The sequence below is a fragment of the Larus michahellis genome, chromosome 10 (genome assembly GCF_964199755.1).
Source record: "Larus michahellis chromosome 10, bLarMic1.1, whole genome shotgun sequence".
In the NCBI taxonomy this organism is placed as follows: domain Eukaryota; kingdom Metazoa; phylum Chordata; class Aves; order Charadriiformes; family Laridae; genus Larus; species Larus michahellis.
In genome coordinates, this window is record NC_133905.1 from 3,706,300 (window position 1) to 3,724,163 (window position 17,864).

The following is a 17,864-nucleotide window of genomic DNA, read 5'->3' on the forward strand; positions in this document are numbered from 1 at the left end:
ACACAGAGGTGGCATCTGCCATGTACCCCTTCCAGCCACAGACAAAGGCAGCCAAGCCACGATGCAGCCAGCCTGATCACAGATGGGGACAGCTCAGGAGAACTGCCTGCTGTAGCCACAAAACTGTCCCAGAGTCTCTGGCCAAACAGTCCAGCAGGGATGGACCAGACGAGTGTAGCAGGCAGCCACAGCTCCGCGTCATGTACTCTCCCAGAGCTTCTCAGTCACACCACCCCCTTGGGAGTCTGCTTCACCGATATGAAATTCCACACCTCCGCCTCACCTCTTTGCCACCACATCCTTAGCTACAACCCTAATGCTTTCCACCAGTGGTGATATTACTCATATTGCAGCATCCAGCTGTCTTCGCCTCCACCCCCTAGCTTTTCCCTTCCAGGCTCTCTTGTAAAAACGCAGGCGCTATTATTCTAAAGAAACCATCTTGCACAGCCCTCCTGGCACTCCAAGTCCTGCCCTTTGCATCTCCTAGCAGACCTAGGTCTGGGTCACACAGATTCACTTGCTTCTTGTGGGGAGATGATTTTCCCTGGGAGAGGTGAATATGAGTTCCAAATCTCTGCAAGAGCTGCCACTTTGGTGATGTCCCGCTTCCTCCGAAATCAATACCGAAACTTCCCTGACACCAGATGGGCCGAGACCTGGCAGTGTGCCAAAGCACGATTCCCCAGACAGACATTTAATTCATTACATCTCTGCTCCTCCTTCATTCAGAAGAGCTGGGCTCATGCCCTACAAGGTTCCCTACCCTGTATTTGCCACTATTAGCTGTTTAAACCAACTGTGACAGCTCAGAAAATGGGTGAGCGTCATTGTTTTTAGTACACACAACCTGACCATAAGGGTCTTTATTGGATTAAACGGGAAGATCATGTTAACCAGTGATTGAATTACTGATGATTAGAAGGCACTGTAATAAAGACAAGAACATTCCTGGGCTCCCACCACAAGGCAGCCCGATAGCACCATTCATTCTAAAGCACCTGCCAACTTTGGGACGTACAGAGCGCACTCTACTCGCTGCTTAAAACGCAGCCAGGTCTGAGGTGGTATCTGCTCGCCGTTTTGCACTATAGAGCGGTGAGGCTTACTGCAAAAAGGCATACTCCATCTGACTGAAACTGCAGGGGGCGTTCAAAGAGGCAAAATGCAATTACTGGTGCTGGAATTGAGCCAGTTGGGGCTAATAACCTAATCTTCCAGAAGAGCTAGGAGAAGTTAGTATCTGCGACTCCAAGACAGGTCCACACACCCAAAAGAGATCATAGTTAGAAGCGAGACGCAGCATCGCAAAGTGGTTAGGGCTCATTACGCTTGGAATTTGCTTCAGGTGGAGCCTGGGCACTAAGTTCTACAGCCTTTCCCAAACAGAGCCATGCCTTTTTCCTGCTCACTGTATGCATTAAGGCTAGAATAAGCCACCCTCACCCAAACACAGAGTCAGTCTGGGATAGCTGCACCAGAATAACACGATGCACAGAGAAACCCTCTTTGTCATAGGTCAGCCTTTGCCAGCAATGTCTTGGTCGAGATGGCTTGTCCCAAGATAGATCACCTAACGTGTAAGTGTACACTAAACCAGGGCACAAACAAGAGGCATCCCGGGAGCTGAGCTCAGGCAGGGGCTGCTCAGCACTAAGCTTCTTACGTGGACAGTCTTTACCAGGTGCTTCATTTCATTAATGCTTGGGTTGAAGATGGTATTAAGAACTGCAGATTTGCTGTCAGTCTGGATGAAGAGGCAGCAGATTTCAGTAAGGCTGAGAGAGACTGGGATCCCTCTGGCCAGAGGCAAGTAATTCATCATGAAAGGAAGTGAATCTCACTATCGGAGAAGAGTTGAGAATGGAAAATATTTTATCCCATTAACTGGTCAGAAAACTTATTTTTCTTTGAATACGGTCCTTCTAGCTTGTGTGTCCTGCTATCCTTCATCCTAGCTTTCCTGGGAATCCCTTCTGCTAATTACTATGAATAATTAAAAGATTACAATTGCCACACCCCACCCCACCCCCCGCCCAAAGCACCACATGCCATCCTAGTGAATCACCAATCCATAGGACTAGATTTGATAGCTCCCAGCACAGTCATGCCTTGCTCTTCAACAGCACAACCTTGGAGCTAAGAGAGCAGACCCTGGCTGTAATGAAGCGAGCTTCATGCCAGGCCACCATTCACACTGGAAGATGTGATGGTGCACCCCAATGCCTGGAGGCTCAGCTGTTGGGAAAGGGAGGAGAGGGACTAAGTGCCTTCATTCACCAGACATTCACAAGTCTCCCAACAGTTTTTGGGAGCCCTTACCTCCCAGCAAATAACGATTAGGCTAACTCAACCTAGAGCCTTCACAGGAAGAGGAACACTGCGTTCTGACTCAGCCAAAGAAGAACAGAGTGAGGTGCAAACCACGGAGTGCTCCAGGATGGATATGCCACCATGTAATGCTTTCACAAAAAAAATCAGGGACTCAAAGGGACCTGCAGCCCTAACGACTCCCATCTTCTACCCCTGAAGCTAGAAGAGGTGTTGCATCTGTGACAGTAGGAAAACATGGGGGACTGGAAGCTTCCAGGCAAAACAAGATAGGCAAGGTGGTAAGAAGGGAAAGGAGGACAAGAAGGGCCAGATGCAAGTCCCTGCAAGTCCACGCTGTCTTCAGGGTTGATCTGTGGCTCAGGCCGATTTGATACCAAAGATGAAACAAAGCAGCCAAATCCAAACTACAACCCGAGAAGCTTCTGAGCTCCCTGGAAGCCTGAAAGCAGTGGGATGCAAAAGTAACAGGTTCACAGCTCCACTGACTTGCCTCTTGGCTGAAGTACGAGTCACACGCTGCTTCTTTTCCTAAGGATATGATATGGCATCCACAACCCTACCAGACCTAATCCATCTCTCTCAGATGCAGCTCCACCGGGTAGCAGCTGTGCACGGGTTAGCACACAGGCAAACCTGCACTCCTGAGCACACTCAGACAGAATAAGACAAATCTCAGGGTCCTGCCACAGGCTGACGCTCACTGATGTCAATGTAGATTTACTGTTCCGGAGCATAAATCAGCAAAAGCACATTATTCAGGAGAATCAGAGCTGAGCTGTGCTCTGCCAGTGGGAGTTTGTTCTCACTTTCTAATGGACTAACAGGTGGCCCTAGATGCCACATGTTTTCCAGAAATATTTTTAAAGGATGTTTGAGTGCACTTAAAAAAAAAAAAAGAGCAGCAGCTGCAGATTGTTATTACTTTTTATCTCTTGCAGCCTCAAAGTCACACAAAGGCAGAGGAGTCTCCCCACACAGACTTCAGAAGGACATAAAATAAAAAAAAAAAAAAAAAAAAAAGAGAGATGATTAATACAGCTTTGAAATCTCAGCAGATCGGGCCTATCTGCAACAAGACCACCAATTCCAGGCCCAGTATCTTTACACCAAATACAGAAAGAAACCAGCACAGGTCTCCTTCCATAGCTGGGAATTTTCTCTCTCCAGTAGTATGACAATTCCATTTTGTGCCTTGATTGACACAGGGTCTCAAATCTGTGCCTGGGACAGAGCTACCAACTATACTGGGCTACGCTGTCATTTGGATGGAAAACTCACGTAAGGAAAACTTACACTGTAAACTTTTTTTTTTTCCCTTAAACAGCATCTGTTTGAAACTGTTTAATGGATTTATACATTGAAAATAACCTAACAGATGTCATCAGACAGTTCCACAAGGTATCACATGGCATCTGTCACACATGCAGCATGTAAGAACCATTGGTTGTGTGCATCTCTCACGCACAGGCTTTGCATGACAGGAGAAGGCTGCCCAATTTAGGGATGCTATTACAATATCCTTTATTGTAAAATGACACACAGCAGGTTTCTAATTAAATTTTAAGTAGAAATGCGCTCCCAGCTCTTGAATAATTCAAACTGTTCTATTAACCAAGGTTCTGAAATGCCACTGAGACATGAGCTCTGGACACAGCAATGGCCAGGGGAAGAAACAGTGCTTGGAAGCCCCGAAGTGGTTAGCTGGGCAGTGGATAGGGCAGGGTACGCGTAAAGGACAGCTGAAAGCGCACATCTGCTCGTGGAGGAAAGCACTGCAGGCAAGAACGGAAGGAGAGAGGAGCGTGTTCTGCATACGAATGGGGCGAGGCACGTGCAAGAAGCGGGGCTGGGTTCGGTACCCAGTGCATCTCGCTCTCAATGCACAAGCACACGCTGTTCTCCAAGTCACGTCCAGATCTGTGAGTACATGCAGGTGCCTGCTGGCACACAAATAAAAGCGCCGCTGAACACACTGCCAGCGCCTGAGAGCAGCTAAGCCAGAGCATGTCCCAAGGATGCGCTGGTGGGAACACGCACCATCCGCCCCCAGCGTCGCTGTGGAGGCAGCATCTGCCCAGCTTCCCCATGGCGAGCACCCCAGGGGCCACGCGAGCCGCAGGGTGGCAAAAGCATGGCCAGATGAGTCTAGCAGCAATGTTGGTGAGCAAAGGGCTTTGGAGACCTACGCTGGGGTGGCCCTTGCCCTGCACAGCATGCGCCATGCCCCAGCGGGCAGCCTGAGCCACAGCACGGTGGCAGCCCTCGGCCCTGCGTGAGCACAGGTCTTTTTTAAGATCACAGAAATAGGAGTGAAGATAAAACAAGACTTGTGCTTTCTAATTGCAGACCTCAGTCAGACCTGCTGAGAGGGAGGCAGCGACACCGGATAAGGGAGGAGGGATAAGGCTGAAGCCTGGCCCCTGAGTAACACTTAATACATGCCCCACATGACACTTAAGAGCAGGAGCATGTGAAATAATCTCCTAAGCTACTGGAAACCCTGCAATGCTCCTCCTCCTTCCTCCCATCCCTCTCCCTGAGAGCATCTCAAACCCAACGAGGGGCTCAGGGAAAACCACTGAAGGAACTCAATGGTCTCAAAAAACACTCCCCAGAGGAAAGCGAGCTCCAATGCTAACAGAACTCCTTTTGGCCATGGCTCCTCAGGGAGCAGGCAGGACAGGGTAGGCAACAGGGCAGCTGCCCAAGGGAAAAAACCCGCTGTCTTCTCTTGGGCCAAATCCCCACTGAAGTCACAGGGTGAAGAATCCAGGATTGTGCCCAGGGAATCCAGCTGTGACTCAAACCCCAAGATGGCCTCCATCTCTGAGCCAGGGTCTTGAGACTTTTAGGTTGCACTTAATTGACCGCAACAGAAAGAAGGGAGAAAGAAGAGAGCATAAAAGGGGGAAGGAGAGAGAGAGAGAAAGAAGGGCACGAGGCAACGGGAAACTAGGTGGAGGCAATACTTCTCCCAGGTCATAGCAGCTCAGGAATAAAGGCTCAGCTGTAACTTGGTTTCTAAAGCCTGTGCTTGCTCAGGGTTCACTGGGGACACATCAGGCACTGAGGTGAGAAAATAGAGCTGACGTTTAATCTCAGGCCCTCTTAGCGAGAGTTGTGTCAAAGCAGGAAAACAGATTCCTGCATCCTTCTGCCTCCCCAGAGTCCTTGCAGAGCGGGGAGGAAGAACGGGGTAAAAATAGCCTACCTGTTGCCGGTCCCAAGTCCGGGCTGGAGTCGTTGAGCTCTCCCCCATCTTCCCAGAAGTACTGCGGGGGCTGTAAGATCTTGGACTCCTCGTTCTCCTCGCTGGCAAGGCCCGATCCCGGGGCAGCATGCAGAGAGCCGGGGGCAAGATCAGGCTCTGCAGCCTCTGGGCTGGTTTGCTCGTGGGAATTCATGGCCTCCAGGTGGGACATCATGGCAAACTCCAGCAGGGAAGTGGATGTGAGGCCATCGGTGGTTGGCTCCTCCGAGGAGGCAAGGCAGAGGCACAAGGTCCCTGTATAAAGACAGTAAACCCATATCAGAGATAGGACTGACACCCACCGGGCTTGTCTTCTCCTTGCAGCCTGCTCCTGCCACCCCAACCCGCTGTGCACACCTGCCTTCAGGGCAACCTGCCCTGCAGATGGGCTGCGCTCCCGGCTGATGAGGAAAATCAGGGCATTTGGGAAACACCCACAACCACGCGGAGAAGCATGCACATCCAGGATGAGCCGGCGCCAAGCAGCCATCCAGTCTGGGGCACCTCTCTTCAATGGGGCAGTGATGGTCCACCCTCTCTGAGGTTTTTTTGGCTCTTTGAAAGGTCGGGGCGCTTCACTAATCACCCATCCTGGAGAGGAGGTGGAACGTCTTATACTTAAGCCACGGAATTTTGGCCATGCGAAGTCAATGAGAGTTTCCTACCCAGCGGTCACCCAGGCAAGATTTCACCCTAACGATCTGCAGCTATATTATATGCGGGGGAAGTGATTTAAACCAAAATTATTTACATTACCAATATTAATCACATTTTAAATCAGCAGGCTGGAAATCTATTTTTAAGTCATTGATTTTAATTTCATTTTGCAGTCACATTTTTTGTTTTCATGAGGAAGGGCTGACTGTCACAAGCAAGGATTAAAATGTACTAACAGCAAACATCTACTTAATGCTAAGCAGGGAGGCAGGCTGCATTTTACACTTTTCTTTCAACAATTATATCCTTGTTATTTCCATTTTATATATTAGAAGGTTTGACTGACACTTCTTGATTCCTAGATGAGACTCTAATTGTGATTTGTGTCAAGGTACATTCACATGCATATTGAACTTCAATCAAAATGCAAGAAAACAGCACCTGGAACTTGGCTTTATTCAACCGATAAATACCATGATAAATACGGAGACATAAGGAAAAAAAAAAAAGAAATTACCAAAACATGTTTTACATCTAAAACAGTTTTGTTAAGCAAGCGAAGTAACTAATTTGAGTGAACTGAACCAATTGCTTCCTAGCTCTCTGTTCTTCGGCACATTAAAACGAGAAGATCTCATCTTCTCACAGATGATTTTTATTCACAGACTAGAAGAAAAAAGGACAAGTTTTCCCACTTTCTCAGCTCATACTCAGTTTCTCAGTTCTTAATGAACTAGTCACTGAACTGAACTAACTGAATAAGCTGAAATGAAGACTAATTTGGTATTTTTCTTTGATAACTGATTTTCTATACAAGAGAAGTGCAGCAGATCTAATCCATCTGCACTTCAGTAAAATACCTGATACAGTGCCTCCTGCAGAATTAAAAGAGAAGCAAGAAAAGACACCGATTAGCAGGAAAACCGTAAGGTGACTGAAAGGCATTGGCTACCCGAAAAATGACAGAGGCTTGTGCTGGAGGGAGGCTATTAGTGGAATTCCTCAAGGTCCGTCCTTGGATCTGCTGTTGTTCTTTAACATTTTCCTAGTGACCTTGGAACAAAAATCAGGAACATGATAATGAAATTAGCCAAGGACATAAAGCAAGGAGACATCCTCACTGCACAGAAAGATTGTAGGTACAGCTAGGTGATCTTGAGGATGGAAATAACAAAAATATTATAGAAAGAAATAGCACAAAGTGATAAGTCACCACCATAAGAACCAGCACCAAACATTTCTGAGACAAGATAGGAAACTATCCATTACAAACGTCTTACAAGGAGAAATGCCTGTATTAGAAACAGCTCTGAGATATGACTGGAACGCAGATGTGAAAACGCTTGCACGGTCCTGAAGTATTAGAAATAGAGAGATTTTACAAAGCACTGCTGAGACATCACCTGGATGCTGCACACAGATCCGGATACACGTGGCCTGAAATGATTTAAGCAGAGCTGAACTGCCTTCAGGCAAGGGCACAGACTGGGCAACCTCCCGAGGTTCCTTCCCACACTATGTCCTATGACTCCACATCCCAGAAGGACAAATTCAAATCAGGGCGAGTGCCAAAATGAGCTGTGGGGCAATGGCAGATGGGTTGGCCCTGGTTCTTTCACTGAAAACATTGGCTTGTTTGCACAAAGAGTTTGGGAGTTGCTGCTTACTTGCCAGGCTGATTATCAAACCTGTCCTGGGAATGTCGGAAGCTAGAAATGTGTTTCTCAAGCCTCCTGCCTGCTCTGACCCTCTGCACCTTCCTCCACTATTCTCTGAACTGAGCAAAATCCAATATTGGTTACTCTTTCCTATATATGCTTGGGCCAGGCTTCAGCACTTCTCAATCTCGTTTATTTTGTTCTATTGATCCAAGGCGAGACCAGCTGAGGCCAGTGCAGCAACAAAAAGGGAACGGCAACAGAGGCAGGGTATCGCAGGGGATGGAAGCTACTGCAGCATCATGGAGCCAACCAAAGCGCCGCTGGGCATCCCTGGGGATGGGCCGGCTCCCTGCGAGCTGTGCACAGACGCTGAAGTCTGCGCACATCTTCTGCAGGAGCATGGATGTGGAGAGACCTGGCCTGGCCAGTCCCTTTGGCGATTCAGGCTCCGACGTGATGGTGCCCGGGCTGGGCTTCCCCAGGCTGCCACAAGACACCGGCATCACTAACAGCGAGCGCTGCTGAGCCCCGTGCAGCCCAGAGGGGACAGCACCTGTCTTGAGGAGCTTACAGCTTAAGCAAACATGACAGAGAGCAGTGAGGGGGAAAAAGGGAACGTTATTCTCAAAGTTATCCAGAAAAGGGGAGCAGAAGGATGGGGAAAGACCACAGCAGGTCCAAGACCACATGGAAAACCTGGTGTAGTTGGGACGGCAAGTGACTGCCTGGATGGTACGCTAGTTCTGTATCCACCCCAATGCCTCAGTTTCCCCTGACTCCCATTAGCAGAGACATGGCTGATGCGGCACTCCGGCTTTCCAGCCACGCCACAACGCACATCCCAGGTCTCCCAGCCAGCTAGGCAAGGCCTCAAAATGTAATTGTGCCAGCTCCAAAGACTGATTCAAGACCCTCAGTTTCCATCAGCTACAGCCTGTTTGGGCTCCCTCCAGAGCTCAGCCACAGCCTGTCCCACCACCTCTACACAACAGACATCTCACGGCAGGTGAACCTGGGCACCCAGAGAGCTAATCCCATCCATGCGGGAAGCTCAGACCCTGGGAGTTTGTTTACCCTCATTTAACTCCGAAGTGTTTACCCAGCTAAAACCCCCTAAGCTGCATTATCGTGTTTACTGGGAAGCTCTGCTCTCCTCAGCTCAAGATAAAACTATACCACCTCACCCCTAAGAGTGAGTCATTAATAAACACAGCCTGAGCAAGCCAGGTTTCTCCTGAGGTGGATCTGGAGTACGACAATACCTTGGAGTCTGATTCACAGGCACAAGATGCAGAGGCTGGCCTGGGGGAACCCACTGTGCCAGCAGGAGCTCGAATGCCACAGGGCTAATGGCACCATTGCATCGGGGTACAAACCGGTACCTCCCCAGACAGCATCTGGACACCACCTTTTGCACCAGCAGCAAAACCCCAAAGGCTTGGGGTGCCAAAGAGCAGACCCAAGATTTGCCACCTCCCCTCTCTCTTCCAAGCATCTCATAAAGGAGCTCAACGCAGCTGTCAACTCGGAGGCAAAGAAAGAATCAAAGCACGAGCTGAGCGGGGAGGCAGGGGAGCACGGCCGAGAGAGGAAATCTAACGCCCGAGACATCGGTGGCTAGTCATTTTCCTCCTAGGATGGGGAACGGGCATTAGAGGACTTCCATCAGCCTTCAGCCTCCCAATTTTGTATTCTAAAAGGCAGACCAAGTGATAGGAATAAAGAAACACAAACGAATAAAGCCCCGCGACTGTAGATGGGAGGGAGCAGGGAACGGAGCCAGGGCTCGCCAGCTGCTTCAATGGGGCGTTTGTCTCTCATTTCTATTTTTGCAGCACCTCTGCGTAACCTGGAGGAGATGAGGCTCTGCATGCTAAAGAGGGCAGCCAGCCTTCGGGGAAACGGCAGGGCTGCGAGCATGGGAGGGAAAACCCTCCCCGGATCAGACAGAGGAGGGGCGAGAAAGGAGAGAAAGTGGGAGACGTAGGTGGAGGGGAGAGAGGGAACAAAGGCAGAGAGAGAGCACCAAAACCAGCACGGGAGCTCCCGCGCTGGCTGCAAGCTCCCACACAGCACCCACAAAGGTGAACACGTGGAGGGAACACTGATCTTGCAAAAGATGCTTCACCTCTGCATGGAGCAGCATGGGGTGATTTCAACAACAGGGAATAATACGGCAGTGTTACCTTTCCGAGGACGCTGGAAAAGAGACAGCCAGGAGGATGCACAGATGAAATGAGTTTGCTAGTTGCTGACCCCACTGGCCCCTCAGGAAATGGTTCCAAGTCAAAGTGGCAAAGCTCTGTTCAGCTCAGCAGAGGATTCGATATAACAGCCCCAGACAGGGCAGATGGGGGAGTTTTGCTCAACAGCAGAAAAAAAAAAAAAGAAAAATCACAGAAAAGAACATCTGCCATCTCTCTCCCAAACTGCTGTGAATAAAAGCAGTTTCACATTTCTAACCAATTCCAAAAGAACCCCAAAGTATTTTCTACATTAGCCAACCAAGAACCAGTTTATCCCTTTGCCACAAGGCCAGACACCCCTCCACGGGACAGGCCAACTGTTAAAAGCTCCCAACTGGCCTACTGAATAGGGCTAGAAGTAAAAGAGGAAATAAGTCGTTTCTGTATCCAGCTGAAATGAGAGGAAGGATCCAGGGAGATGAAATGGAATCTGGCTGTGACTGTATCGCGACAGCCCTTAAAATTTTCTTGCTTTTTAATTAACAACAAGCAAACCTCAATTTTCTCTCCAAGGAAACACACAAACATCCCTTAAGATGTCATCACACTGGCTTGACCTGTAGCCGGGTGGGTGTGCCTGCAGTTTACCCAGCTGAAGGTTGGTTTTACCTCTCCTTCCCAGGTGCTGTGGCTCCACCACCCTGCAGGGAGGCAGGATCAGCCGGCTGAAGGGAAGAGCACCTGCCTGGAGCACACACTCCAACTCACCTGCCTCTCACCACCAACAACCAGCACAGCCTCTACAACACCAGTCACACAATGGGTACCGGGGAGGGGGGTCAGAGCATCTCAGTATTGCCAATGCAGCAGCCGCAACAATGTCCATCTGGCCCTGCTACCGTTGACCTTCCTTTCAAGCCCACCCCAAACCCAGGAGTTATCCAAGAATGTTATTTCCTAGGAGAGCTGGGTCAGGAATGGGTCATTTACTGATAATCAGTTAGGACAGAAACACAATGACCAGATGAGGGAAGCATCTGCCAGGGATATTCTGTTCCCAGACCTCCCCCAGACCACCGTGCGTGGAAAAGCCGGGGAGCAAGGCCCAAGGGCAGAGAGGAGAGAGGCCCCAGGGCGGAACAGCCAACGGCAAAAACCGTTTCCAGAACATAACAAAACACAGAGCCATTTAAATAACAAAAAAAAGATCCCAACCACAGATGGTGGAGGAAGAAAATGTTGTTCAGCTGAGGGATGTCCAAGCTGATTCCCCCACACTCACCTGGAGTCTCTGACCCCCAGACCCTTCATAGCTTGCACCGGGAAGCGTATGGGACAACTGTGTATCAGACCAAGTCCTTTTTGTGCTAACGCAGAGTTATGGACCGTACCCATGCTGGGACAGTCCATCTAAGAGAGCTCTCCCACCCCAGTTCCCACACGGCCTTACCGCTGCTCTCCCACACTGCACTAGACCACTTACAAATCCAGCCGGGTCCCTAATCTCCGAGATCATTTCCAATTAGGGCTTCAGAAAACAAGATCAGACTGCTATCCTGCTCTGGTACTGCCACCAACCAGGTCCCTCTAAAACCATCCACCTCCTCATGGCCCTGGCATATTTTACAGAGTGCTGGGAAAAGCATTGGGGTCTGCAAGGAGCACATACACTTATCAACCTGTACCAGCTGAAGGAAGGGGTCAAGGCACAACTGAAAAAGTCCCTGCCATGGGACATCTCTTTAGGGGGAGATCCTAGAGCACAGAGCAGCTGTGCCAGCATCTTTAAGCTTTTGCAGATTTTTACAGGTAGCACAATCAGAGAGCTCAAACACTGGGCCACAGGGTGTGCATGTCTGCACGTACTGAGCGGCCGCTACCTCGCAAAGGACTGCCAACATTTGCTCCCCTGGCATTTCAGCAGAGAACATCTTCAGCACACAGACCTGGGCATATCCATGGGAAATGGCAAGGCGCTGCCAGAAGATGCACCTGCTTTTGCAGATAATTGCAGACATGCCCTTCATCAGCACATCTGTGCCAGGGGCCTGACCTCCAGGGGCGCCGAGCATCCTCAGCCCAGCGCTGAGAAGAGTCACATCTACATTCTTTACAATTCGTAACATCTGCTTTAAGCACCACCACTCGTCTCCACAGAAGAGACTCCACATAAGCAGGTCAGAGCAACTCAGAGAAGCCTGCCTGTCCTTCCCCCTTGACCCAGCCATTCCTGCCGGGAGTAACAATCTTGCCTGGCTTCAGTCTCCCAGACTGTTTGCCTTCGCTCCCCGCCCCAGATCGTCTCGTAGCCTTCACACCTCCCTCCTCTGCTGCTGCAATGTCTGCTCTCCTCCACACTTCTCGCTGTCGACAATGGCAGTTCCCAACTTGGGGCCGGAGAGATGCAGCCCCTGGGGAAACAGCATCAGGCAGACAGTTGTATACAGCAGAAGTGAATTTTCTTTTCTTGGTTACCCTTCATAGGCCTCCTCAAAGCAGCCCCCAGCCACAGGATGAAAGCCACTGAGAAAAAACACAGCCCACAGATTCCTTTGCCTTCTCATGGACCCAAAGCGTTTCATCTGTCTGCTAAAAATCACCTCGCCAGGCCTGTGCTTCCCCCTCTCGCTCTGTCCCAAGCTGGACCATGTACCCCATGGCCCCAGGTCTTATCTCCAGCATACCAAAAACAGGCTCCTGGCTGCTTCGTCTTTACAGCCTTCCTGCCCGGGTAGAGCAAGCACCACCACAGATGCAGGAGGGACTTCCCTCGAGATACGGTCACCCATCAAAATATAACAGAAGCTTTTTACACCCCAAAAGGTCTTTAAAACTCACTGGGCACAACACTGAGCACAAAGTGGGGTTAGACTCTGCTCCAGCCCCTGCAGCGGAGCAATGATGACCACTGTGCCACACTCTGGTATGCCGTGCAGCAGTCTCACCCCCAAGAGGCTCCACTCGCCAAACAAATTCATGCATCCAAGGCAAAAGAAGCTCGTGCAAAGGTTTGGTAGTCCCAGGGCACGTGTACAGGTCCTGACTACCTTCACAACACATCAGGCAGGAGCGAAAGAGCCAAGAGTGGTTGCGGTTTTCATACAGAGGGAGAACTGCAAAGCTGGCTTCCCAACAGTAAAAAATTATCCCCAAACCAAGAACATACATCCAAACCCTGGTAGCCACAACAGGGCTTAACCAGGCATAGGGACAGTGGGGGCTGATCCGAGCCCCAGCAGGGCGCATCTTCCTTGCCAGCATCCCTGGCCCTCTGAACAAACCAACGCACGTGTTCGCTTTGCCTCTGTGCGGGCTGCGCTGGCTCGTGTGGCTGACAAATAGCCTCTCTCCATTCTTTTGGGATTACGTGTTTCAATAGCCAGCGAGAACGGGAAGCGAGCTCACCCAATCGCCAGCTGCAGGCCGCGATGCACCTTCCCCGCAGCCCCTCTGCCCTGGCCCTGCAGCGGCGCTGACACCACTGCCGCTCACCCAAGTGTCCACAAAATGACAGAGCTTCTTCCCCTGCTGAGCAAGCGGAAAAAAAAAACTTTTGTGCGCTCTGATCTGCAGCTCGTCGCCGGCAGCTTCCCCTTGAGGGCTTAATGTAGTTATTTCTACCCCTGATGCCTATAATTAAATGAGCATTTCCTTATGGCACTGAAGAGGCCAAGGAAAAACTGACTACAGGGAATTTTCATCCATCCTGATTTATACTGCCTTATCTCAGGCGTGTTCACACAATGTTAACAAGGAATCTTCTAAGCAGGCAGAAGGAAAAAAAAACCAAAACAAAAACTTGAATAGCCCACATGCAGACAAGCACCTGGGGAGACAAGAAGAGGGAAGAGACCAATTCCCTCCCTTCTCCCCCTGGCTTTTGACCACATCATTTTCCTACTTGCAAAAGCAAAGGGGCTCAGATACCCTAGAGCCTGGAGAGATGTTTCCACACTCTGCCAGCAGCCCTGTGCTGCCCAGCAGTCTGACAGGACCCTGATGAGGCACAGGTCCTGTTTCAGCCCATCCCGCCAGTCTGTGGGGGCTCCTGATCCTGGGAAGCACGGGGGAATTGCATTCAGCCCCTCCAGCTCTCTCTCAGGTTTTAACTGTACCTGTCCTGCAGGACTGGAGGAGCAAGGCTGGAGTGCACTGAATTATTCCAGACTGGAACAGATCCTAAACCGCTGACCAAAGCTACTTACCAAAACAGGGCTTGATTTATAAATTCCCAGCAGTCTGCATATCAACTTCTGACCTCCCATCTAGGTGGGAGTCCAGGTGCCCAGAGATGCCTGGCCAACTAAGTCCAGCCCCCCAAAGCTGCCACAGGCCACCAGGATTACCAGTTTCACTAGATGACGAACTGAGCTGTCCCTCACCTCCCACCCCTACGCCCCTCCCTGCTAGGCCAGCAGAGAGCACCACAAGGAAAGCCAAGGACCCAAATCCTCCGTATGACCACCAGCTGGACAACAATACGAGAAAGTTTCCAGCAGCCTCAGCAGAATAGGAAACACACCCTCCCCTCTGCACAGCAGTATCAGTTGTGGTCCTTTTGGCCGCCAAATTTTAAAACCACCACGAGGTCCATCTCCATCCTCCACAGAGCAATTGTTGCTTTCAAGCCATGGGGATGGGTCCGACCCTCGCCAGCAGATCGGCAGGGTGGGAACACGGCAGTTCCCCCCCATCCACCTTGCCGTCCTCTGTGGCGGAGGTCTGGATGAATTTGGGGACACGGGTCTCCTGCTGAGATGCAGCTAAAGGACCTTTGCCAGGCATGCCCAAGCTTTTCCCTAATGTGGACAACCTGCCTGGAGGAAGCCACAAAACTGGCTCTCTGCTCAGCTCTGGAAAGGCTTATTGCTTCTGTGCCACAGAGTATTGGCACAAAACCCCACCAGGTTTTCTGATCCATTTTGCTCTTTAAGCTCACTATTGTTTGCAAACCTAAAAGGCTTTATCCCTTCTCTTCAGGGAGCCCCAGACGACAGGGGCGAGGCACTGTACGTACAGCTCACGAACAGAGCGGCTCCACAGATGACAGGTTCCCCCATGAACATTTTTGGGAGATGGGGGGTAACAAGACAGACGTGCCAGGGGGCTGGATGTCACCGTATCACAGCTCGGTTGTGCTGGAAGACAGTGACTGGTTGGGAAATCGGCCCTTCCCTCCCTGCCAGAATGACTCAAGACAAAGACTCCCCCACTCTTTAAATGTCCCCGTTCAAAACTCCTGTTCCACACTAACCAGATTTCTGTACAAAAGCGATGGGGGTAGGGAGGGAGAGGGCAATCTCAGCCTCACGGGTCTTTGGGGGGATCCCTTTGTTGGGAAATTTCCCCAGACTCTTTAAAAATAGAAGCAGAGCCTTCATAACTATTCCGAGTATAATTATTCCTGCACTTAATTGCCTTTCCCTGGCACCCTACCTCTCCTCCAAATTTCAAGAGGAGGCTCTTGGGGAAACGCAGAGCAATTTGTGGTTTCCCCCTTCCTTTGTGCCAGTTTCGCGGTAGTTAGCAAAATTACCACGACGCCAGACGAAGCCATCGATACAGGAGAAGGCGGTTTTGGGGCAGCCCTGGCGTAGCCGGGTCCACCCGGCCGGGGCGACCTCCATCCATCCTCGCTCGCCCTGCGGGGGGAGCTGCCGGTGCCGGCCACGGCGTGCGGGGTCCCCACAGGGACCAGCGCCGTCTCTGTGGCAGGGGACCCCGGGTGAGCCCCTCGCCCCCGCGAGGTGAAACCCACGTGGGTCCAGCCCCCCATGCCGGGAGCCCGGGGGTGCCCTGTCACGCCCCCCAACCCCAGGGGTCCCGGGGCTGAGACCGGCTGCTCCAGAGAGCTCCGATGCCCCGGCGGGGGGCGGTGCCCGGTACCCTGGGAGAGCTCCGGGGTGGGGGACGGGGACCCGACACAGGTCTCGGTACCCGGGGGTCAACGGTGCTGGCGGGAGCGATGGGGACCTGCCTCCCGCAGAGATCCCGGTGTCCCAGCGAACTGGACCCATTGCCGGCCGCCCGGGGTTGGGGGGGCCAGACCCGCACCCCGCCGAGGGTTCCGGTGGTCAGGGCGCTCCAGTCGCTCCGGGACCGACACCCGCCCGCTACCCAGCCCCGCCGCGGGGGGTCCCGGCGGCCGGCCCGCCCCAGCCCACAGGGATGGCGGCGACCCCCGGCCCCACCAGCCCTCACTCACCGGCGGCCAGAAGCACCAGCAGCAGCAACGCCGGGGCCCGGTGCAACGGCTGCATGGCGGCGGCCGCTGCCCTGCCGCGCCGCCTCTTCACGGGGAGCGGGGCCGCCCCGCCGCCCGCCGGGCTCTGCCCCTCGCCGCCGCGCCCGCCCGCCGCCCGGCCCCGCACTGCATCCCGCCGCCCGGCGCCGCCTCCTCCCGCCGCCGCTGCCCGCCGCTCCGGGGGCGGGGGAAGCGGAGGGAGGGGGGGGTCCTAACTGCCCGCCGGGTGCGCAGACAGAGCGTCCGGGGCACAGAGGCGGAGCGCAGCCGGTGATTTGCACCTAATTGCTATCTGCGGAGCCACCGCCCCCCGCTACGGTATGGTACGGTACCGTACGGCCCCGCCGCCCCCGGCTGCAAGGCCCGCTCACGCCGCCGCCCCCGGGCGCCCACAACGAGTGCCGGCGGCGCGGCTGCATGCGCCGGCGGTGGGTGATCAGCCCCCGCGGCGGGAAGGCGGGAACCGCCGAACCCCGCCGGCGAGGCCCCCCTCCGCCGGGCAGGGGTAAAGCCCCCCCGCGGGACAGCGGCTCCCTGTCAGCCGAGACATGGGGGCTCTCAGAGGGACGGTCCCCAGACCCGAGACCCTGAACGTCCCTCTCCTGACCTTTCCCCAGTTGGCTGTGGCCCACAGAGCCACCGTGCCCCCCTCACCCCTCAGCTACCGCCTCACTTCGTAACCTGGAAAAACTTCTGCCCCAGGGCAACTTCAGTTCCCCACCATCTGGTCCAACCTCCCTGCTCAAGCAGGTTACCTACAGCCCAGGACCATGACCAGATGGCTTTTTGGGTATCTCCAAGGTTGGAGACCCCACAACCTCTCTGGGCAGTCTCTGCCAGGGCTGGGCCATTCTCACAGTAAAAAAGTGTTTCCTGATGTTCTGAGGGAACCTCCTGTTTCAGTTTGTGCCCGTTGCCTCTGGTCCTGTCACTGGGCACCATTGGAAAGACCCTGGCTCCATCTTGTTTGCACCCTCCCATCGGGTATTTATATACATTGATAAGATCTCCCTGGAGCCTTCTCTTCTCCAGGCTAAAAAACACTCCCATCTCTCTCAGCCTTTTCTCACATGTGAGATACTCCAGTCCCTTAGTCATCTTTGTGGCCCTTCGCTGGACTTTCTCCAATATGTCCATGTCTCTCTTTTACTGGGGAGCCCAGCACTGGACACGGCACTCCCAGTGTGGCCTTACCAGCACTGAGCAGAGGGGAAGGATCACCTCCCTCAAAATGCTGGCAATAATGCAGCCCAAGATACCATTAGTCTTCTTTGTGACAAAGGCATGTGGCTGGCTCATGTTCAATTTGGTGTCCACCATGACCTCCAGGTCCTTTCCTGCCAAGCTGCTTTCCAGCTGGGTGGCCCCAGCATCTGTTGGTGGATGAGATTGTTCTTCCACACGTGCTGCACTTTGAACGTCTTGTTGAACTTCATGAGGTTCCTGTCAGCCCATTTCTCCGGCCTGTCAAGGTCCGCCTGGATGGCAGCTGGACCTTCTGGTTTATCAGCCATTCCTCCCAGTTTTGTGCC

The 17,864-nt window shown here is 52.5% G+C and overlaps 1 protein-coding gene across 1 annotated transcript in view; it reads right to left on the reverse strand.

Moving 5' to 3' along the window:
• The window catches only part of PODXL2 (podocalyxin like 2), a 30,583-nt gene extending 14,050 nt beyond the window's left edge, over positions 1 to 16,533 (reverse strand). The window contains exons 1-2 of the mRNA XM_074602833.1: positions 16,294 to 16,533; positions 5,546 to 5,839 (exon numbers count right to left, since the gene is read on the reverse strand). Coding sequence (XP_074458934.1) covers positions 5,546 to 5,839; positions 16,294 to 16,348 — 349 coding nt within the window. The 5' untranslated portion in view covers positions 16,349 to 16,533. The remainder of the gene's footprint in view (positions 1 to 5,545; positions 5,840 to 16,293) is intronic.
• Between the last annotated feature and the right edge of the window lie 1,331 nt (positions 16,534 to 17,864).